Genomic DNA, 24254 nt, shown 5'->3' on the forward strand with positions numbered 1-24254 from the left:
CATGTACGTCAAAAGTGTGACCGTTCTCCATTCCAGAGGCACTCCTGGGCCACAGTCAGACATTGGGTTGGCTTGTTGAACTCAAGGCTGCACAACCACTTGAAGAAGACCTGCCTATAATTGCTATTCATATCTGTCTAAGGAAAGACAGGCAGTAAACTGCTGTAGGGTCTATCTGTAAAACATAAAGTTCACCTGGTGCAGTCATGGTTGACATAAAGACCTTGTTTATTCTGGTAAATTCTTCTTGCCCTGGTTATCTGAACATTATAATTTACTGCTTTGGATTATTTTGTTATTAGTAATGTGAAGTTATGTGGATTATATTCATATTGTTTTGTGTGCTGCTTTTCCTAACTGACAGCCACTTAGAGCCAGTTTTTGAAAAGTGGAATAGAAATAAATGAGAATTGATGTAGGCCATTTCCTCTCTGCAGTTCTAGCTCCCCCTGTTGTCACCACATTGGGCCTTGCACACAAGGCATCCTGCTTTCCTGCAGGGAAACAATTCATCATGCAAATAGGGTGATGAGAGCTACACAGTCTGTGGTTTCCCAAGTAAGAGATCTTGAGATAATAAAAAGATCATGAAAGATTCAATGGGACATGGAATGGAAGTGAAAAGGGCAAATTCCAAATATGAACTTATTAGAAGGGAGTCTAATATGAGAAGCAAAATGGCAGTCTAAATCTCATGGTGTGTTCAGAATGCTTTGTTGATCCAACCAGAAAAGGGCTATGGGCAAACAGAGGAGAGGGACACTAGAGGCCTTACAACTTGATCAAGGAATTCACGCATTTTCCTTATGAAGAAAGTCTAACATCTGAGGCTTTTTCATTTAGAGAAAAGACAGCTAGCTGTGCAAGTGTACTCAGAAACCTATGGCAACCCACTCAATACAGCTTACTCTCAGGACAATGATTTTAGGATTGCACAGTGAGTAAAGAAGGAAATTGATCTCTTAGCCCCCAATCTTAGGATCACCCAATGAAACCGACTGGCACCATGTTCAGGACGGATCTTTACACAACAGGTAACTTGGGAGATTCACTACTGCAAAATGCAGTTGTGACGTGAAAAAAACCAAGGCTGGACAAATTAATGGAACATAGATCTACACTGGTTTCATAACCACTATAGCTAAAAATTAAACACTCCTATGAAGAGATTGTATCCTTCAGGTGCCCAGAATAAACCACAGGAATATACTTAATTCAAGTAATTTTAATTTTTGTAATTGGGAAAGAGGATATGCACTTCAGAGAATCAAAAACATGTTGTGTTGAATGAATTGATGCTGTGCAATTTACACCTGAATATAAATGCCGGATGTATAATGATCAGTAAATTATTTTTGTTTTCTAAAAAGTTGTAAAGCTGCTCTTCCCAATCACGTGCTAGTTTTTCTTCCTCTCCTCTTTAATCTGTGGTTTTTCTTCTTCCTCTTTTTAACACGTAGAAAATATTTTCTTCTTGGCTGATTTGTTTTTATACTTTTGTTGAAAGGGAAGGAGGCAATCGTCAGAAGATGCCGAACAGTATGGCAAGCCTGAAGGGGAACAGGGATGTACTGGAAGTGATGAAGCACCACAAGTGGACCACAATGAAAAAGGAACAGGACTGCATAAAAGTCAAGTTTGAACCACACACAGATGATGACAAATGCTTTAGTTCGCAAGATTATGTCAGTTCTAATGGACCACTTTTTGGTGTTCAGCACAGCTGCAATGCCAAAGGCACATGGACTTCAAGGAACCCATCGAATTCCTGTGCTAGAGGGCAGCACAACGAGAATATGTGCCCAAACAAAACTCTGAGACCGTTCTACAGCAGAGACCAGCGGCTCTTTGGTTTATCGGCTGCCTGTCCGTCACACTGGGGAGGCACAGAAAATTGCCAGCCTCATCTGCAGTTGCAGCAATACCTAGCAGATGGCCATTCAGCAGAGGGCACGAAACCGCCATGTCCACTAGTATCTCCAGAAGCACTGTACAGCCCTCAGAACATGCCAATCAAAACTGAATATGATTCAGATTCTGAAAATGTAGCAAATAGTTATGCCATTTCCCCAAGCCGGGTGTGGATAGATGAAAAGAGTGTGGCAAAGAAGCCCTCAAGTCATTTCCCTACTAGGGTCCATCTCAAAACAGAAATGGATTTCAGCGAACAGTCGTCGCTGAGCCAAAGTCCAAGGCGTTGGGTTTACTCACCATATAACTGGCAACGCCTGGTGATGCACCACACCAACAGCATCAGTAGACGCGGATCCAGCAAAGGTGCGCATTACAAGGAGACAATTCCACTGGGACCTCAGAACCCCATCTGTATAGAAACTATGGAGGGTGTACAAGGAACATATTGCTGTAATACATTTTTTAATACTAATTTTGTAGACGAGAGAGAGCTAAATACCCAGGCCCTGAAGACACACTATGAGTTTAAGAATTCCAGCTTTATCCCAGCAGTCAAGCATGAACCCTTAGCTTCTCCACCTGTATCTGGCAGTGGTCAGAATGGAGTCCAAGCTGCTTTCTCTGAAAATGTATTTGGGTCACAGCCTCATAAAATAATGGGCTGTACATTTTCACAAACTGTGTAGGGTGTTAGAATGCGTACAGATGTTGCTCACAGCATCAGTAGTGCAGCAAAAGGACAACAGGTATGTCCTGTTGCTGAGCAGTGTCGTGCCTTGTTGAACGCATGAATTGTGGGTAACCAGCACTCTGGGCGCACATCACCCACAAAACAGAGTATATAGAAGTGCCCTTAATTTTACTAAACCGTGCTGTGATACTTTGCAGATACAATTTCTACTAACCCAACAAGGGTAACTGGAACATTTTTTGAAAGGGAAAGAAGATTATAGAAAACTAAACAATAATTTGTTTTGCTTGGTCAGTGGTAGCCAAATCACCTATGGTAGCCAGTTAGTTCAAGAATTTAATCAACAGGATGAGTAGTGGCTTAATTAAACACATTAAAATGTACTATGAACCCTAGGGGCACAATAGATAGGGTTGCCATCTTCTGAGCTCAATTCCCCTGGAGGGAATGGCAGCTTCCACGGGAAACTCCATGGCACTATATACCAATGAGGTTCCCCTGCGCCTCAAAACCTGCTTTCCTCAGGCTCCACACCTATATCTCCAGGTGTTTCCCAAACCCGAGTTGGCATCTCTAACAACAGGCATGCCTCTCTCTCTCTCTCCCCATATTTCTCTTTTTTCATAGCCTCATGAGTACAAGGAATGCTACATTGGAACAGAAGGGCAGAGACAGGGAAAGGCGAACATCAGGAGAAGACCCAAGACAGGGAGTTCCTGGCTAAGATCCCAGGGACTGGGAGGCAGCAGTTTCAGTCTGCCCAACTGTCATGGAAAGGTCTGCTAGGTAAGAAAGAAAGAAAGCAACGATCATGCAAAAAGCACGAGACAAGTAACGGCCAACAACAGGTGACTATAAGTATAGATGTTCGGTATGCAACTCAGAATGGTGCAGCCGATAGACTGTTGGACTAGGATCTGACACAGAATGGTGGGCGCAGCCACAAAGTGGCTTCCACAGGAAGCAGAGCCAGCCATAAAACGGCTGGTACAGCTGATCTTAGTCACACAATGAAGCTCTTTGTGCCAAAACGATGTTTAAAAACACCTGCACAGCTAAAAAAGATAAAGAAATCTGTAATTGCCAGATCAGAAGCCTCACTGGGAAAATCCCACCTGGCCTCACTCACCTTCTAAAAATACTTAGTAGGTACAATGGTGCCCAAAGGAACCAGGTTGAAGACCCCATACCCTATATATTTCCCACCAAAAATTGCCTTATGGTGAAGAATGCAACGGCATCTTAACGTTCATATGCGCTGCTGGCTCAGCACAAGCTGCAGAGACACAGTGAAGAGCTCCACAGTGTCATTTATTGTCTCTGCTCACAATTCTCAGGGCCATTCCGTACAACTTAAATGTAGCCGAAGTCTTACCTTTTGTAAACGTTATTAACGTTCCATTAGGTTGGTGAAGTCTTACCTTTTGTAAACGCTATTAACATTCCGCATGACATCGTAAACAAACCGCAAAAGTCCTGCCAAACTCCAGCAACAATCGGAATTTTATAGCGCTCAGGGGAAAATCCAGGAAAGTGGATTTCCCCCCGAAAAAAACCACTATACTTCAGAGCACAAGCCGCAACACATCAGCAAAAGGCATGTGCATTCTCAAAATAGTGGTAGAAAGAATGTCCCTCCCTAGCTCTTGCCCCCGAGCTTCCGAAGATGCAATCGCCATTTCCCCCCCTTAAACTGGCGAAAGCAACTAATAAGCGAGGCTTCTTTGGCTGAAGTCCCTCCACAGAAATGCTTAACAGTAAAACAAAGCTCCCTTCTACAATTTTCTTTAAAGTTTCCAAGCACAGTCCTCTGTTCGACACTGCCTGTAATTTCGGCCAGAAATTACACCCATCGGAAGGGGGAGTTTACTTGAAAAGTGTGTAAATGATTAAGCGCCAGCTCCTACGCCAGCGAAAAAGGCACAAACACAACAGTTCATTGGCAGTTCTGTTTGATTGATGGCCAGGGGCGGGAAGAAGAGCGGAAAAATATTGCCCCCTTTGTTGTGATTCCGGTGAGACCGGAAACCTGTGGGGAATTAATAGACCGCTACTGGGACTTCAAAATATTCCACTAGAATTGAAGGTCTGCGGAATGACAAAATTCCACTATTAAATATAGCTTTTCTGTATACTGCAAACATTTAGCAACATTGGTCATTGTGCGGAATGGCCCTCACAATTCCTCATTGTCAGGAGCAGCCAGGGCTCTGCTGTTCCTTCAGGCTATAGGACAGGCACCAAAAGCAAGATGCTTTGCACCCTGGAGAGGGAGCATCAACCTTAAGAGTAAACCGTCACAAAAGTTATCTCCTCTAGCTCCTCTCCTGCTTTTTATATTGTAAGCTTTGCTTTCCATTCATATTTTAACTTAAAATTGCACCATTAGGTTGGTGAAGCCATCTGATGAGCAATATATATCATATTTCATTCTTGTGGTGTTTGCATTCTGGAAAATCCAACTTTTAACATTGAGTATTGCCCAACTGCTACAATGTGTTGCCAATTTGGAGAGGAATCTCATGAAAAGTATACTTTGACTGCAATCTTAAGGACAGTTTGCTGGGAGAAACCCCAAGTGAATAAATTGCTTAGGATCACTATAAAAAAAGAGCATCCAGAAAGGTCTTCAGGGAGAACTTACAGTGACAATTCTGCTGCCAAGGGGAAAACAAGTAGTAACACTGTTTAATAGCAGTACAGTCAGAAACAATAAGGATAAAGTAATGTTTTAGCTTAATCAGTTTTACCAATAAACTGTCAAGTTGCTCCTCGACTTTAAATCTCATCGTTAAGTGGTCCGACAATATTAACGTGAGATAGAAAACAGGTTTCTGAAAATATCTCTGTTTACAGTTCAGATGGTTTTAAACTTGGCTATTTGATAAAATACCAGCTTGCACATAAAAAGGTATAATTTATAATATTACCTCCAATGTGCAATTGAAGGTATTGAATCAAGCAGAAATGGTAAAAGACAAAACAGTTATTCTGAGGTGTGATTGTTTCTACAGTCGCAGTGCCCTGAAAATCCCTATCAAGAACAAGCTAAGGTTACAATTTTTAAAAAAGACTTCTGAAAAGGAAAAAATCTAATTGAACTAGGTTACAGCATTGTTGTCCATTTGACTAAACAATTGCACTATTGAATATTTTTTGTAAAGGTTTCTCACTATAATTTCAATTTGTACTCAGCTGCTATTTGTAAATGTAAAATTCAGCATTTCTTAATAAATATTCTGTATAGAATTGTTTCCTTCTCTTCCTGCTTTCTGTTTAGACTTTATTTTTAAATTTATTTAAAACTTTAATGGCCTACGTTCTTGAGGCAGTTTCTAGTATTAAAAATGCAATAAAAGTGTATGAAGCAGTAAAGATAATTGCATTATTAAAGTGTAAACTCAGCAAAAAAAGGAACAAAAAAAACCTGAAAGAGACAAAAAACAATCAAAGCAGTGGCAGCAGGAGGCAAATGCATTGACAACCATCTATTCGGTTGGGTCCCTCCATTCCAAGCAGACATTTTAAAGTTATACTCAAGTTTTCTGTCCTTCTAGATCAGTGGTCCCCAACCTTTTTGTCACCGGGGACCAGTCAACGCTTGACAATTTTACTGAGGCCCCGGGGCGGGGGTAGTCTTTTGCTGAGGGACATCGCCGCTGCCTGAGCCCCTGCTCCACTTGCTTTCCCGCCAGTGCCCCTGACTTCCCGCCGCCTGCTGGGGGGTCGCTGCCAGCAGCAGCTGTGCAGTGTTATGTCAAGGGGGAGGCTCAGCCATGGCGGCCACTGGAGAGCACCAAAGGTGAGCCAGCAGCAGAGTGGCAGGGCAGCCCCAGAGGCAGCAGCCGGGGAGGAGGACGAGGAGGAGCCGTGGCCCGGTCCCGGTCTCCGGACCGGGGATTGGGGACCACTGTTCTACATGATCTCTTTTCACTCTCCTCTTACTCACTAACTACGATTTCATCCCCTCCCTATCTTCTTCCAAGATCTTTTAACCCCATTTCAGTGAAGTAGTTGTGTTAAATGCAATCCTATCCAAAACTCCTCTGGTCTAAGACTAGATGGTAAGCCCCCGCCCCACAAAATCTTCTACCACCTTTTAGCCAATTTATGGTAGCATCAGGTTGGGAAGTGGGTTGGAGACCACTCCACCAAATGCATGAAGCCAAACCTCAGAATATAAATACATATATATTATATATGGCTATATACATATATAACATATAAGGCTAGGGACCAAGCCCGTCGTACTTGTAAATACAACGGGCGCTAGGTGTGCTTTTGGAGCTAGGGGGAAGCGCACAGGCGGCCTCCTCGAAGGCTGGACTCTGAGGCATTGTACGATTTTGAAGTCCCACCTCCAAAACTCGAGGAATATTTCCAACCCAGGGGTAGCCAACCTCCAGGTGGGGCCTGGAGAGCTCCTGGAATTACAGGTCATCTTCATTGTAGATCAGCCCCTAGGCAGCCCCCCTGGCAGGGGCACATGGGAATTATAGTCCATGTACATCTAGAGGGCAGCGGCTTGACTACCCCTGCTCCAAAGCATCCATTTCCCCCAGGGGAACTGAGCTCTAGTTTGAAGATGAACTGCGATGCCGGGAGATCCCCAGGCCGCACCTGGAGGTTGGCAACTTGCAAGCGCCACCTCAGATCCAGGCGCTCGCTTCACTCTCCCTTTTCCCCGCCCACTTCGTCACGACTTTCCGCGCGCCTCAGGCTGGTATTGTTTTCCACGCCTCGACGCCGCTCATTGGCTGACTCTGTCGCGCTCTCCGTCCCCGGATTGGCTGGACGGCCTGGGAGCGTGCGCAGGCTCCGTAAGTGGCCCGGATGCAGCGGCCGTTAGAGGGGCTGAAGAAAAGGAACGTTGGGGGGGGGGGGGCTTTGTGGGGCTGGCCGTGACGGGGGCGGCGGCGTCTCCTCCTCCCGGTATTTGCTCCGGTTTCTTTCCCGCGCCGGTTTTTCCGGGGGGCGGCACTTCGGTTGGCTCAGTCCGCGGTGTTGGGCGACTCCGTCTCGCCGGTCGGCCCCGCAGTCCTCCGTGTGCGGGGGTGTGCGCGCGCCTGCGTCGCCCCCCTTGGAGTCCCTTCCCGCCATGTTGAGCCCTCGTGTCCCGAGGCTCTTCTTTGCTCCCTGTGGTGCGGAGAAGCCGAGCGGTTCACACGTTACGTAGGCCTCGGGAGTGGGATTCCTTGACCCGCTTTGGAACGCGTGTGAATGACGGCGCGTTACCCGGGCGAGGCTCCTAGGGCAGGGTTGACAGGGCCTTATGGTCGCAGTAGTCCACGGACATCTGGAGAGCTTCCGTTTGGTGTTTGCCCTGGGGATTGATCCTCGGTATTGGAAACACTTGCTGGGGCTGATCTGTGGTATAAGTCGTGCCCTGCAGTCTGGCTTATATCTGTCTAGGATGGTTCATGCACTATAGCAGGGGTAGTCAAACTGCGGCCCTCCAGATGTCCATGGACTACAATTCCCAGGAGACCCCTGCCAGCGAACGCTGGCAGGGGGCTCCTGGGAATTGTAGTCCATGGACATCTGGAGGGCCGCAGTTTGACTACCCCTGCACTATAGCAATGGCTTTGCTCTCAAGCATTTTGCCCTTGTGTAGTTGTGTGCTCGATGTCACCAAACGGTGACTCTCCAGATTGCCTGGACTTTTGGATTGGAAGCCAGATCACGTTCAAGGTACAGGCTGGTTCCTTGATAGTCTTTCAGTATTCCCTCTCCCCTAGTCAAAATTTAGATTGGAAATTCCTTGTTCAGTGCCATGTTAATTAATGATGGTTAGTAAATAACAATCTGCAGTGCTCAGACCTTTACAAAACGTGACATTATCTCTTGACAGGTTTGAACCCAGTTGTCGTTTTTAAAAAGTGCTTTTGATTGAACAGTGAAAAGAACACATTTTTCAAAATGAGCACCCAAACTGAGGCCGAGAAATCAGAGCCTGAGGAATCAGAGCCAGAGGAACCAGAACTTGAGAAACCAGGCAGCAAGATATATTACTGTGAGGTGGGTTCAGAGTATAACAGTTTTGTTGTGAGGAAGAAAGTTTTTACTTTTATTTTATATTTATTATATACATACTGCCTGTCCTGGTATACTCCTGTTCATACCATTAAAATCAATAATGCATTAAATATTTAGCAATTTAAAACAAGCTAAAAATATATCAACCCACATCAGCTAAAAATCATTAGTTTCTGTGTGTCTCCATCTGCAGAGGTGGGGTGAATCTTGGGGGGGGGGACATTTGATAGCTGTTAATTGAAATTAGATTAGTGGTGAATAATACATGCTCCATGGGTACAGGCCATTAACAGGAAGTTAGGATTTTATGGTCTATCCCAACAATTTCTGCTCTCTGGGTTTTAACTGTGCCAAAGAATGGGTAAAGCAAAGAATACAGAATGTGGAAAGACAGCATGATTTGGATAAATTAAGCCACTGTATGACACCTCTCTTATGCTCTTATCTTTCTAATATTGACAACTCTGGATTTAGAAGGGCATTTACATTATTACGCTTTAATGCTCTCCCTTCAGCATGGGTAGAGGGAAAATATAATAAGCTTCCACTCCACGAATATGTTTATGCCAGGACAGTAACATTGAGAACACTGAACATGTGATTTTTGATTGCTGTATTTATAACCAATTGTGTCAGGATTTACTGTATTCCATCTTTACTGACTCAAGACAAGCCAAATTAAAGGAACTCCTTTTGGATAAAAATAAGAATTTATCCTATATTATTATTGCCAAATATGCAATTAATTAGAAATTAAATGTAGAAGTGCCTGGCTAAATATGCATGAGGGTTAGGATGAATCTATTGAACACAGGAAGTATTTTGGAACTTTTAATCAATTTTATATAGTGTTTTACTGTTTTGTATTTTGTACTGGTTGTTGACCGAAATAAATAAATGCATCTGTACATCTTTTGTCCACTGTGGGTTCAAATTAAAAATCCTGTTGCGAATTCATTTTAGCTAAAGTGTCAAAATTGCTTATGAAGTTAATATCTTATGAAATGGTGTCATGTTTGCTCATTTGAGTTAGCAAACTTACTACATTGTAGTTTGTAGGAACTTGTTCAAGTACTTCAAAATGTATTATTTATTTATTTATGATTATTCATTTATTTAGATTTTTATACCGCCCTTCCCTACGGCTCTGGGCGGTTTACATAAAACATTTTGGAACATGTACATAGGACATTAGTAGTGATGGGAGGCAGCTGTGGACCACCACTGGTCTATTGCTGTTTTGTTGGGCACACAAGTTTATAGTCAGGCTGTTTTGCACCTTCTGCAAATTAATTTTGTCCCAGGCTGTGAGAATGGCATGAGAGCATTGGGTATTATATGGAATGTCTGGTATGGCTGCATACCAGCAGAGTAAAGGAGGGACTCTGCTCCTGTAGAGTGACTTGGGATGCTACTTTGTGTGTATGGACTATGAAGGATTTTTATCTTACTATTTATGTGCAGTTCTAAGGCCACTGAAAGATGCACTGGAATCTGCAGAATTAATTGATAACCATTTCAGTGAAACAATAATAGGAAAGCATCCTGTGGTACACTCAAAGCAGTCCTGCTTCTCTTGGAATGCTGCTAGTTTTATTGGAGATCTTTGTTCCCAACAAGTTTACCTCAATATAGTAATTGGGGATGATGGTTTACAGTTGCTGCTAGAAGTAGTAACAAACAAATAATTTATTTGTTTTATATATATTCTGTGTCTGTAAGCACATAACTTCATTAATGTTTGTTTGCTATCTTCACAGAACAGTTACATTAGCAAAATATATAACAGCAAATTTCTTTCAACTTTAGATTTGTAAAGTTCCATGTATGAGCGCTATGATACTCCAGACACACTTTGCTGGAATGAGGCATAAAAAGGTAATTCGTAATAGACTGAAGATGAGTTCTATTGTTATGTTCTAAATTATTTAATTTTTGAATGGCATGTGCATACATAGCCTTTAAAAATAACTTCTGATGTTAAGAACAATGTTACTGGAAGAAGATTAGAAAATTTGGTGCAGAGAATCAAACTTCCTTCCTCTAATTGCTTCCACTGAAATACAGTTGCTTTGGAATAGGTAGTGAATTACAGTGTTTGTTTTCACATCCTTTCAGCTGTTTAGGATGGTGTTTTTCATATGTAAGTTACATGTCCTGTAAATGGCAGATCTTACATCAGCCTAAAAAAAGTGATTAGATGCTCATGGAGGTGAACTGTGGTATTTAGTAGGTTTAAAGCCTTGAGCTACAATGCTTACATTTTATTTGGTCCCTGCATCTTAAAAATATGTTTAGTGGTTTTGACTTGATTTAGCTTTCAGTTTGTTGTGTTGCTAGAAAGCTCGTACCAGAATTATTGTGCAAAATTCCACATGGAGTTTGAGATTTATAAAGTCCTAAATTGTATGGAACCAGTGTTCTAACAGGCTGTTTCTTCCATCACAATTTGAAAGCTTAGTGAGCATCTCCCCATCGCTATAGTTTTTTGTGACTTGTTTGGAAAGCAGGATCCAATAGAAAAAATATTCTTCACTTTTTCCTTCCAAACCTTAACCTTTAGAGACTCTAAAGCTTGAGCATCTTTTTTTATGGAAGCTACCCATCTGCTGTGAGGGCTGTGAGCCAATTAACTCAACCAGCAAAGCAAACTGCCAGCCACTTAACCCCTCTTGGGCACCCCCCCACCCCCCAGTAAGCTGTAGCCAGGAGAAAGGGATCCAGACTGGATAGTTTGGGGAAATTCTGTTTGGAGGCTGCCCCAAATCAGAATGTTTAAATTCATGCCCATCCCTATTTATAATTAAACTAGGAGGAAAACATGTTTTAAAAACAGGCCACAAAAAGGCAGAGGGGGGTCTGATGTACTTCCGCAGACCAGGGCGTACCTGGCAACAAGGTTGGGGGCCTGGGATGGCACAGTGGAGCATGCATGGACAGCCCTTCCTGGCAGCCAGGAAGACGTGAAGCATGGGGTGGTTGCAGCAGAGCACATGTGGATGGCCATCCCCTGCCTTCCAGAGGGCAGGGAGCCTAGTGCGCGATCCAGTGAAGCTGGATGCTGTCCCCAACTTACCTCCCCACCTGTCGATTTTTCCTCCTCATGCTAAATGTTGGGAAGTAGCATGGAGGAGGAGGAGGATGGGGCAGGGAAGAGGCTGTGATTAGCCCTCAGTGGGGAGTGCTGTCACCCTATTGGAGGCATTTCCCCTAGTGAGAGCCAATCAGAGGCCCAGCATATTGTCAGAAGGACGCAATGATTTTTATGAGGAATGATTCCCTGATTAGATTAAACAATTATCTTATTCTCTGAGGTCCCAAAATAAGAGGAGATACTAATTAAATTTGCAGATAATACTAAACTGGGAGGGGTAGCAAACGCAACTGAAGACAGCAACAGAATACAGGATGATCTTGGTTGCCAGTTTGTTTCCGGATTAGGTTCAAGGTTTTGGTATTGGGGCTAAGATCGGACCCCTCTCCCCGGAGGGGGGAGGCCAGTACTAGACTGACCTGGTTCCCCAGATTGTTCCACCCTATGCCCAATTATCCATCCGTTCCCTTCTGCTCATCCAGTGGGCCTGTACGGGAATAGTTTTTTAATCGCCATCATTGTGACTCAGTCATTATTTTAATGGGGTTTTAATGGGGAATTTTAATGGTTAATATATTGTATTTGTATTAAAACATTGTGAACCGCCGCGAGCCGGTTTCCGAGAGCGGCGGTCATACAAATCAAATAAATAAATAAATAAATAAATAAATAAATAGGCTCGAGAAGTGGGCTAAACTTAATAAAATTAAGTTCAATAGGGACTAATGTAAAGTTCTGCATTTAGGTAGGAAAAACCAAATACACCAATATAAGGGGGGAGACTTATCTTGGCAGCAGCATGTGCAAAAAGGATCTAGGAGTCTTCGTAGACCATACTTTGAACATGAGTCAGCAGTGTGACTCAGTGGCTAAAAAGGCAAATGGGATTTTGGGCTGTATCAAACGGATTATCACGGGATCATGCTCTGGTTCGGAGTACTGTGTTGAGTTTTGGGCACCCCAATTTAAGAGGGATGTTGACAAACTGGAACATGTCCAGAGGAGGGCAACAAAGATGGTGAGGAGTTTGGAGACCAAGACATATGAAGAAAGGTTGGGGGAGCTTGGTCTGTTTAGCCTAGAGAGGAGATGACTGAGACTGGATCTGATAACCATCTTCAAATATTTAAAAGGGTGCCATATAGAGGATGGAGCAGAATTGTTCTGTCTTGCCCCAGAGGGACAGAACAGAACAAATGGGATAAATTAATTTTAAAAATTCCATCTATACATCCGGAAGAAGCTCCTGACAATTAAAGCGGTTTCTCAATGGAACAGGCTTCCTCGGAAGGTGGTGGGTTCTCCATCTTTGGAAATTTTTAAACAGAGGCTAGATAGCCATCTGACGGAGAGGCTGATTCTGTGAAGGCAAAGGGGTGGCAGGTTACAGCAGATGAGCGATTGGGATGTGAGTGTCTTGCATAGTGCAGGGGGTTGGACTATATGGCCCTTCCAACTCTATTATTCTATTACTATATGATTCTAAGTTTTCAAATATTTATAGAGTTTCTTAACCTTGCAGTTACATAAACATGTAATTATCATGCTCTGCAAATTTAGTAAAACAACTAGAAAAGTACTGACTTCTTACATTGTGGTGGGACTTGTCTGTATTTGCAGGACAAAACTCATGTTACTGAAAACTCATCCATATATTGGGTTTTTCTCACCTTTCCTCTGTTTCCTGTAATTTGTTGATCTGCAACATTATTTTCTGGTCTTTATTGTATTTTGATTGATGGGAACAGGTAGGTAGACAGTACTACTGTTGGCCAAGCATTGGAGCAAGATACTTAATTTCTTAGATACCCAGCAGGTGAAGCAGAGAAGGGGCTTTAAAGGTTTACCTTGCCATTATGCAGTTTACTACTATACATTATCTCCCAGGAGTGGCAACTTATTTGTGCCTTATGAAAACCATCCTTTGGGGGGGGGCTTCTTCTTGCTTCCATCATCCATATCTTGCTTCCATCATCCACCTTTCTATAGTGGATGGCTGCTATGAAAGAAACAAGGCTCCTGAGCAGATTGTGTTTTTCCTGTGTTACACTGCAAGATGCTGACTGCAAATTGAGAGAAAAGCCATTCATCTTGGTACAGCGTAAATTATAATGATAGTCTTGCCAAAATAAGTATTTTGACAGTTGGATGCATGGTCGATGTGAAGTGTTGCACCTCATCTGTAAAATCAGCTGAAGACTGTCATACAAATAGTCAAGATTGCTTCCTATTTCAAGACTGCAGGGATCTCAGGAGGTGAACATCTTCGTTTGAAATATGCTTCCAAAGAACATGCCAAACTATTTGACTATCATCATTGTTTTGATGTATGTGGGAGGCTGGCAGCTCTTTCTCTCCTGATATCCAGTAGTGGAAAGACTACAGAAACAGTGTTCTCCTTATGAGCTGATCCTGTGTAGGACTACAGAAGTTATTTGTATTTCCAGGAGCACACAAAACATAGATTGCTGTCATGAAATACCAGAACTGTTACATTGAAAAAGTCCAGAAATGTTGGTGTGAATTGATAGCTGAAAATGAGACTCTGAGAACAACAAATGAGAAACAAATGAGAAACATCACGACAGCAGAAATGAAATGTGGTTGTTCAAACATACAAACCTTTTTTAGATCATTTCATTCCAGTTGGCCATTTTAGCTTTGTATGGTCCTGACTGCCAGCAGCTCTCCATATTTGTATGCCTTGTTTGATCTGAAGCAACAGCAGCAGCAAGATCTCCAGAAGTACAGGGTCAACAGAACTGCACTATGGCTTTGCTATTTTTCAGTTCTTAAAACCTTTAATATTAATAATGCTGCAGGCTTGCTGATAAAGTTTTCTAATTCAGATTTAGATAACATCATGAAAAGAAGACAAATACGCCATGTGCAAACCTGGACCATGTACAAGCACTAGTCTTTCCTCATTCTTCATAGCCTGCGTGTGAATTGCAGCACAACAGTTCTGAAAACACAGTCTATGTAGGGTGGACAGTTTTCCAGGAGAAAATACAACATTGGAAAATTTCCCACCTATCACTGGTTTCTGAGGCTTTAAAGAATACTTGAATAAAGACATTTTCAGGTAAATGCAATTAGCACAGACAAAAATAAAGGATGAAAATATTTAGCAGTAAGCCAGGAAAGAGAATTAAATAGCTTAGTGGTCTTCTGTATTCCACTAGGATATTGCATGTTAGTCTTTATAGGACATGACACTGTCTGAGCGTGTTGTGTTAATTTCCAAGCTTCAAGATTGTCTTCTTTGCTCCAGTGATCTTTTGCAAGTAGGTAACAATACTAACCATGTTTGGAATGTTTAGATTGATTTTAAGAACAAATCTAGCTTCTACAAACAAACACAGATTATATCAGGAACTCAATTTGAATAAATTGTACTATAGGATGGCATATTATAAACTCATTAATAAAGGTAAAGGTATCCCCTGTGCAAGCACCGGGTCATGTCTGACCCTTGGGATGATGCCCTCCAGCATTTTCATGGCAGACTCAATACGGGGTGGTTTGCCAGAGCCTTCCAAACTCATTAATACACATCAGCTAATTACTTTATACCCAGCTTTCTAACCCAATCAGTGCACTTGAAAAGGCAATAAAAGGGATAATGAAGATAACAAAATTAAGCAGCGCAATCTAGTTCAGTCAATGCGTGTTGGAAGCAAAAACTACAAAATTTAAGTTCAAAGTTTCATTTAAGTGTGATTTCTCATTGCCAAATTTGCCCGATCTGTCAAATTCTAGGAATGAACTTAGAATTCTTTTCTGTGGTAGGTTTGCTCTGAGTATGCAAGTATATTAATGAATGGAGGACATTCTGAGATGGTAAACTCATAAGGACTATGCTATATGTTTAGATTTGAACTGTCCGATCGACTAGTATTTGTGTACTATCTATATTTTAGAGTATGTTTTATATTTTGTACCAACTGACCCATGTTCATGAAATAATGTAATATTTAGCCCCAATCACTTTATGATGGCTTTAATTGCTTTGACCTGTTTTATTTTTTGATTTTATTTATTTATTAGAATTTGATTTCTTACCCGCCACTCCCATAAGGCTCGTGGCGGGTTACAAAAGCCTGTTTAAAACCCCAATAAAATATCCGTTAAAACCACAGACAGCAATACAACAGTAAAAACACAAGATGCGGCAGCCAATATGTTCTCAAACTATCCCAAGAGATGCTATGGCAGGAACTATATGTTCACTGACGCCTAGCAGACTGGTGTTGAGTCGGGTCATTTCTGATTTCACAGTATCCAATTTTCCTTGCGACATTCCACGTACATTCCATGTTTCAATCCTTCTGGTTTTCTTTTGGCTCAGGCCTCTGCGTTCTCCATGGGCTACATCGGCAGCTAGGTGTCCATGAATGCCCAGGTTACTGGCAGAGAGCTGTCGCCTTCCCCGGTTCAGTACTTCGTGGCCAGGGGGGCCTACCACTCCACACCATAGTTGGCATACTTTCCATAGAATTTGCATTGCCTGAGCTGTGCTTGCAGTTGCTGGAAGTCTTAGAATTTGTGGCACTTCAAAAGAACAGAAGTTTTGCCATATTTCATATGTATTTATTAAAACTACATACAGTTCCATAGCTACTGCGTTTGGATATTATCCCATTGTGCCTGGAAGTCTTAAAGCATGCCACAGATTTTAAAACCAGGGCATAATAGAAAACATGTGGAATATTAGGATAAAAACCTACAGAACTAAAATCTTAGAGAAACCATATTTTATGCTAGCGGAGTCCTGAATCAGAATGTCTAGCCATTCCCACAAAGAGTATCCGTAGTACCAGTTAGGAAGACTTTAGAAGTCTGAACAATTTGCCGCATAAAAGTAGGTAGGGGCCTGATGTGCCTTCTGTCAGGGATTTTCAGTGTTAGACAGTCCGTAGAATTGGATGGTGAGATTTAAGCCTTTTCCAAATAATCTGGATACGTTTTCATATAGGCTTGGGGTGGCCAAAATGTGCTGGCAGGGGCTCAGCAGGAGAGCCATAGTTTAGCCACCGCTGATGTAGGTTATTCTATGGATGGAGGTCACTGCTGCCATTTCTGGTCATTTTAATACAAAAAGCTGAAAAAAATAGAGCTTTAGGTTTTATTTTTCAGAACTGCGTAATAACAGATTCTTCTACAATTTTTTGGTTTGTTTTTGTTTTTTGCTTCTGGTCTATTCCTCCTATGCTGCAGACTCAAAAAGCCTTTCTCTTCCCCTGTTCCTGAGCCTTGCCTGGCTTGCAAGAAGTTAGGAAGGTACAACTTGCATTCGTGATCTGAACCACTTCAGTCTTTGTGTAGCTGCTTGGTTATAGAGCTTTGGGACTTAAGAACAAAATGCTATTGCACTTCCCAACTATTCCTTTAGGGATAGAGTTGTCCTAGAGTGACATCTGATGGTTCACCAGCTTTAGGGATAGCTGCAGCTTGATGTGATACTATATAAAGTTGTATCATCCAAGCCTGCGGCCTATTCTTAAAGTGAAAGTGAGGAGGCCACTCTTGACTCTATCCCTAAAATCCCTTCACAATAAGGATATTTCCTGGGACTTGATGAAGCTGCTTACCTTTGTCTATAGACTACTTGCAGTTTTCAGGAAAAGATGCTGTGAAGATGGATTCCCTCCTGTGTTTAGGGACAGCCAATTTCTGTTAAATCCTCCATGCTGGATAAAACTCAGATGAGTTGCTGAGCTCACTGGAAATAGAAGTTAAAACTCTGGATTGAATGCTCGGAATTTACAGAAGTCTTCACTTATTCTGGAATTAGTGTATCACTTGGCACAAGCAAGACCTTGCATTCTCTTACGTTCTGAAGCTTATTTGACCATCCTATTCATGCAGAACTTTATTTTTTTTTTAAGCAGCTCTGGTGATCCTACCAAAAGCTCTTGAAATGACACGGTCAGATTGGATTTGATAGACATTCGGTGAGCTAATTTCTGCCCAGCTGGAAAACATGTGAACATATGAGAACTTAGTGGCTGCACACCAGTTTGACTCATCTGTTGAGCCACTGTGTAGTCAATCCAAGGTAGAACACTCCCCCTCCAGTATCAAATAAACTCTGTTAATATACTATAATGGATGGGCAAAGTATACCTGACAGTTTCTGAAACTTCTGATTAGGGATGGGGAAGTAGTATCTGCCTATCTAATTTCATAAGATACATTTTTGTTATTGATATCCAATGATTTCCCATTCTTCTAATGAATAGGCAGTCTCCACTTTGATCTGTTTTTTCTTTGGTTGATAGCTAGGTCTATAGGTAGTTCTTACCTTAATGATATGGAGCTTTTATATTTATTTTTGGGATTGACCTGATTGAAATGTTATAATTTGGTCATTTTTTATTTGCCTTTTCCCAAGGAGCTCAGAGTGTGCTACAGTAGTCTCCTGTATTATCCTGCAAGGGAGCTGAGAAAGTATGACTAACTCAGGGACATCTAGTCACTGGGAATGTGAACCTAGACCTTCCAGAGAGACAACTCAAACTTTTAAATTACTACACCGAGCTGGCTCTCCAGCTTGAAATATTATTACATCGTGTCTTAGAAAATTTTTTAAAAGGTAGTGTGCTAAGAATTTATCAGTTAATATTGTTGTTAACACTTTTCTCCCCCAATATTCTGGAGACTTCAGTTCTTCTTCTAATTTCACTTTTTGGGCCCAAATTTGTTTTAGCAGTGGAATTCATTTTAAGTGTCTCATATTTTCTAATGGCTTTTCTGGAAACCTCAGGAAAATTGATTACCCAGTGGTTTCACAGCATGACCCAAAATCTTGATTTTGTAGGATTCCTGTGCCTAGGATTATAGGAACTGAACTGTACAAAAATCAAGATTTTGTGTGATCCCAAAAATCCCTGTGTAAGCCACATTCTCTGCAGAAGCCTATCAACTATGAATGAGGAATACCAGGGTTAATCTCAGTTTAACTTTGTTATTCCTTAGAGTCAAAATTCCATTTTCAGCGCTTTCTAGCTTTTGCAGAAAATTACAGAGGCAGTACTTTTTTCTTTACCAATAAAAGTTGGCCTTTGTTATCATTTGTCTGCAAAAGCTACGGACAGAGTAACAGTTTCTTGTTTTTTAAAAAGATAGTTAATTAATTATTCTTTTATTTTATGTTCGGAACGCTTGCACCTTCATACTTAGAGAGAAAATGCCCTGAAGAGAAGAAGTAAGTGTATACGTATTATTGCTTTTGCTTGAGAAATCTTAATTTATTTAAACTGTTCTATTTCTGCTGTTTACAGTCTGTTGCACAGTGTGTATCTTCTGTAACTCAATCCTCAAACAAAAATCTTACCCCATTGGAAGACTGTCTGTCCTTTGGCAGTAATGAGACTTACCTGCATTCTCAATGAATGGTTGGTCAGATCCCCATCCTAAAGGCCAGGGTTACTGAAGTAGGTATCTAAGGGCGAGACTCAGATGTCTGTTTGCAAGCCCTGGTTACAGAACTGGAGTGACTGGCAAGCAGCTGGAAAGTGTTGCAGGGAGGGGGAAAGTGGTGAAAGGAAATTCTAATCTTTCTCCCCTCCCTTCAGCCATTCACCCCTTCCAGCATGGACCAGAATGATGAGATGATTGGTGCAGGAAGCAAGTGACTGATTAGGGAGGGGTTAAACATGTTGCTGCTTCCTACCATTATTATTTTTCAGATGTTTAATAACAACCTGGCTGCCTTCCAGACAGCTGTATCTTCAAACCTGCTTGCTAGAATGCAAGTTTCATTCACTTCACTGGTATTTATTTCCAATATATAGTGTACTTAGAGTCTTAGGGCCAGCTGCCCTATAAAAGTTACTTGTGATTCTTCTACATGATACAAGCTACGTTGGTCTTAATTTGCAAGTGTTGCTCAGGTACAGCTAAGTACTTCCATCAGTTCCCACATGAAGGCACTGCCGTACAATGTAGCCCATGCTTTTTAATCTAGTGAAGAATGCTACTGTAGAAGGGAAGCTTCGATTTCAGGCAGTTTCACTACCGTGAATTAATACATTCACTTTAGTCTGAATATTTAACTTCCGTAGAACAGTGAAAAAACTCAAAATGATAAAAATGCTTGCCTTCATTGATTTAGTTCAATTCAAAAACAATATTCTACAGAATAAATGCTGTATATTAGCAGGGGTGTTACCAGTTGGGGGTTAGTTTGTCAGAGTTTGAAGAAAAAGTAAGCTGGGAATCAAGAGACAAAAGAGAGAGCCTAGTTCAGGGGCGGCCAAACAGTGGCTCTCCAGATGTCCATGGACTGCAGTTACTGTGTAATTGTAGTCCGTGCACATCTGGAGAGCCACTGTTTGCCACTCCTGGTCTAGCCCAACAACCTAAGGCTGTAGCAAAGTCAAGGGTACTTCAGTGTTCAGGGTCCCTCAGGAGCAGTGGCATCATATCCCGCATTGGATACTAATAGGAAAGCATAATTCTTGGTGTTTTTCTAGATGCTCCAGTGATATATGAAGAACCACCAATTGGTAAGTATGCCAATACTCAGTACTGAATAACACAGGTGTTCCAATATTCCAAATTGCCATTTTTTAAATCTGGTAGTAAAAATCACATAGTTTCATAATTTTGGGTTGCTAAGTAATCCATGTGATGACACTCCCAAATCTGTGGTGGCATCTATATTTAGATCATACACTGTTGAGAATCTGAATAGTATTGCAGAATTAGAGGAAAAGAAAAAACGGAGTAAAATGGAGAAGAATACAACATCTCCTGAATAGAGCTGTTTACAATGTTTGTTCTTCAGTTTAGCCAAAAAATAGGCGGAGGATAATTTGTAAAATTTTATGAAGGGAGGAAGTGTGGAGATAGTATTATATTTGCATCCTTTAGGAGAACTTGGATACACTGATGAAATTTACGAGCAGTAGGTTAATGACACAACCTCATTTAATGTATGGAATTGATGGCCACATGTTACTGTAATGGCATTTGGTAAAGGTGGTGGTGAATGGCTAGTGGATTCACAAAGGATAAATTTGCAGTAGTTATTAGCCAAACTCCCCTTGGTCAGGTTTAGCATCTCTCTCCAGTTGCCATGCCGAAATAGGCATTGCCATCTCCATTCTTGACTTTGTTTACAAATTTCCCAGTGGCCTCTGGCTGGCGGCTATTGAAGACAGTCCTGGACTAGATGTATTTTGCCAATATTTATAGTTGAGTTAGTTGAATAAGACATGGCTGTATTCCATTAGCTCAGTGGTCTCCCCCCTCCCCCAAGTAGTAAACTGTTCTCCCTGAAATGAACAAGGGACCCTCTTTCCCTAGAACAGCAGGAAGGTGAATCAGTCCCTCAGAATCAAAGGATCATTTTGTTTAAAAAAAATTGTTCTGTGTACACATGAATGGGAAAGCTAAGTGACAAAAATACAAAGAATTTGTAAAAAGCAGCATCTTGTTTTGTAAACCTTTAGAAAATGGGAAATGATCACCTTTCTCACAGCAGGGTGTCTAGATGAGGGTGTGGCAAAAGAGTGACAAAGGGTGCTTCTTGCAGTCCCATCTTTCAAGGCAAGGTCCCATCTTTCTCATAAGCAAGGATTTTATCTTGACCGCATCAGAAATTGGGACACTCACTCAAACTTGCTGCCGAAGGAGAACTTGACCAGTAAAATATTTCCCCATATTCACAGGGCCTGTGGTACAGAGCATAAAGTGCAAATGAATGTCAGAGTATTGAACATTTACTGTTCCGCCTGGGTTGACATTCATCAGGTCATTGCTACAGTGGGCTTTTTTGCATTGCTGTTTTTCCTCACTTTCACAATCTGTTTCCACCTTTAAAAAAAGCTGTTCCTGTTAAGTTCACAACACACCTCAATTTGTATTAATTTTTGCTTCTGCATTGCTTTTCCTCACTTCAGTTCTCAGTTCACTTTCCGGCTACTTTATCTCTAGCTTATTTGAAAGTCCTTTGGGGTGGTTCTCCCTCCACCCCCCCCATCCCCCCTTTGCACAAAAGCCTAAGTTCAAAGTGTAAAAATTCTGCCCTTCACCACCTCTGAGAGGACACTCTTCCAATCCAAACCACATTGTACTTCCCACTCTGTACCTTCCTCCACCTCCCCCATCTGTTTGTAGGTTTATAATATCCACCTGTTCCCATTTTCCATCTTTCAAATATTTTCTTTGTGTATACTTTGGGTCACAGAGAAGGGGTCACAGAGAACAGTCATGCATCCAAACCCTGTAATGTTCCTCAAGTAAGTGAGCAAGCAACATATCAAAGATTCCCTTCTGATGAATATGCCCTAGGAAAAATTGACCAGTTAGTAGACTCATGCCAATGGTCTGCCCCCCACCCAACTAACTGCTGTTCTTCTGATAGTAATGCAGAGACTGTACTCCAGGAATCCACGTAGAAAAAATTGAAAAATAGAAGTGCAGAGTGCATGCACAGCATTCAGATTAAGCCACACTGTCCTGGATTCAGTGAAAATCAGGAATAAAATGTTTATGCAGAAAGGGCCAGTGACATCTGTAGGCTAATTCCCCCAATCCCAAATGTTTATGTGCTTTCCTTATCTCATTGTAATGGAGCTTGTGCAACCAAAACTTCATATAAGGCTTAAATTCCTTTTGCCTGGAACATACTGTTGTACCATAACAGTCTCAAACAGATCGGGATATGTCAACTTATGCAATCTGATTTTTGTTTAATTTACACTAAAGATCCATAGAATCATAGAGTTGGAAGGGCCACACGGGCCATCTAGTCCAACGCCCTGCTCAACGCAGGATCAGCCCAGAGCATCCTAAAGCATCCAAGAAAAGTGTGTATCCAACCTTTGCTTGAAGACTGCCAGTGAGGGGGAGCTCACTACCTCCTTAGGCAGCCTATTCCACTGCTGAACTACTCTGACTGTCAAATTTTTTTTCCTGATATCTAGCCTATATCGTTGTAGCTTAAATCCATTACTGTGCGTCCTTTCCTGTGCAGCCAACAGAAACAGCATCCTGCCCTCCTCCAAGTGACAACCTTTCAAATACTTAAAGAGGGTTATCATGTCCTCTCTCAACCTCCTTTTCTGCAGTCTGAACATTCCCAAGTCCCTCAACCTATCTTCATAGGGCTTGGCCCCTTGGACCCAGATCATCCTCACCGCTCTCCTCTGTACCCTTTCAATTTTGTCCATGAAGGAAGGAAGGATTATTGCTAGATTCCAAAACTTGCAGCACGTCTGAGCAGCTAGTTGGTCATATAATTATAGAGTATGTATTGTCAGTGCATTTATGTAGGCAGGAACTGTGATAAATGTTCATAGAATTGTACCATGTAATACAAGTTTTTCCCCCTCTTAGTCAAGAGACCACTTTCAAAAAGTATAAGATGTCTGAAAGATTACATAAAGGATCCCAACAGAGAAGAGCCTCTTATAGGTAAGTACTTTCACTCTGAAAATGCCATTCATTTATATAAAATTAGTTAAAAAAACCAAACATCCAGACATCACCTACAACAGAGGTAGGTTAAGGTCAGAGGAGTAGAGTAAGAAAGATAGGAAGGGTGTGCACAAAGTGAATGCAGTCCAAGTTGCATCTCTCTGTGGTCCCTCCTAATGACAGGAGTGGGATGGGGGCAGAATTTTCCCTTCACTCAGTCCTCCTTAATGGGAGCCTGAAAGGGAAGTGAAAGGGTGGAGGACACTGCATTTTGGATACCATTTCTCAATCACATGGGGCTATAAAAACTCACTACGTCGAGGGATCTTGCTCTAACCTGTAGATTCAAATGGGTGGCCATATTGGTCTGAAGTAGCACAATAAAATCAGAGTCCAGTAGCATCTTTAAATAAATCTTTGTTGCCTGGGATCGTGTTTAGTGAGCCTTTTAATATGAATAACAATTCTCAAGTTGCTTCAGGTAGCCGGTTGCATTACAGTAAATTTCTTGACCTGTTACTCTACCCTCTGATGGGTACTTTTGAGACATGTGCTTAAACATGTTGCTCGTAGCAGTGGCTTTCAGCCAAGGAATAAATAGAAGAGGTCTTTTGATATTTTTGTTGATTTTTTTACTGTTTTATGATTAATTAATATAAGCTGCCATGAGCTAGCTGGCCTAGGAGCAACATTGTAAAAGATGATGATTATCACACCTAAGCCAATCAAGTCTGCTGTTATCATTCAGTTGCTACGGCCATTTGAAATCTGAAATCACTCCACTCTCCAAGATACAAGGACAGATGGAGTCCCATTCTAGCTGTATCTGAAGGAGTGTGTGACTCTCAATAGCTCCTCCCCTGCCACACATTTTATTAATCTTTATAAGGTGCTACACAACTCTTCTGCTGAGGAATAAATAGTGCTGGTTTAGAATCGTCCTTACATGTTGTGATGCTTTGTACAACTCAGTTCCCTGTCCTGAGGAGATCAGCTTTTGGTACTTGTAGACCTTGCAACTGCACTTGAAGGCTGCTTAACTTTGTGTATCTCTTTTCATGATGCCTGAACCTTGTGAAGTTTGGTTCC

At 41.7% G+C, this 24254-nt stretch overlaps 2 protein-coding genes across 8 annotated transcripts in view; both read left to right on the top strand.

The window, feature by feature from the left end:
* The window catches only part of AHRR (aryl hydrocarbon receptor repressor), a 78786-nt gene extending 72932 nt beyond the window's left edge, over nucleotides 1-5854 (top strand). For 3 of the 4 annotated variants that reach the window (XM_077304629.1, XM_077304630.1, XM_077304628.1), the window contains one exon: nucleotides 1508-5854. In XM_077304629.1, the coding sequence (XP_077160744.1) occupies nucleotides 1508-2600 (1093 nt within the window). In that variant the 3' untranslated portion in view covers nucleotides 2601-5854. The remainder of the gene's footprint in view (nucleotides 1-1507) is intronic. The other variant, XM_077304631.1, reaches the window with a different exon arrangement.
* Nucleotides 5855-7400: 1546 nt separating this feature from the next.
* Nucleotides 7401-24254, top strand: part of LOC143821057 (uncharacterized) — a 42657-nt gene continuing 25803 nt past the window's right edge. For 2 of the 4 annotated variants that reach the window (XR_013225650.1, XM_077304634.1), the window contains exons 1-6: nucleotides 7436-7537; nucleotides 8457-8623; nucleotides 10451-10519; nucleotides 18921-18945; nucleotides 20216-20248; nucleotides 23085-23162. Coding sequence is in view for 3 of the 4 variants with exons in the window: in XM_077304634.1 (XP_077160749.1) it covers nucleotides 8525-8623; nucleotides 10451-10519; nucleotides 18921-18945; nucleotides 20216-20248; nucleotides 23085-23162 (304 nt within the window). In the remaining variant the exon portion in view is untranslated. The other 2 variants (XM_077304635.1, XM_077304636.1) reach the window with 2 other exon arrangements.

The sequence above is a fragment of the Paroedura picta genome, chromosome 11 (genome assembly GCF_049243985.1).
Source record: "Paroedura picta isolate Pp20150507F chromosome 11, Ppicta_v3.0, whole genome shotgun sequence".
In the NCBI taxonomy this organism is placed as follows: domain Eukaryota; kingdom Metazoa; phylum Chordata; class Lepidosauria; order Squamata; family Gekkonidae; genus Paroedura; species Paroedura picta.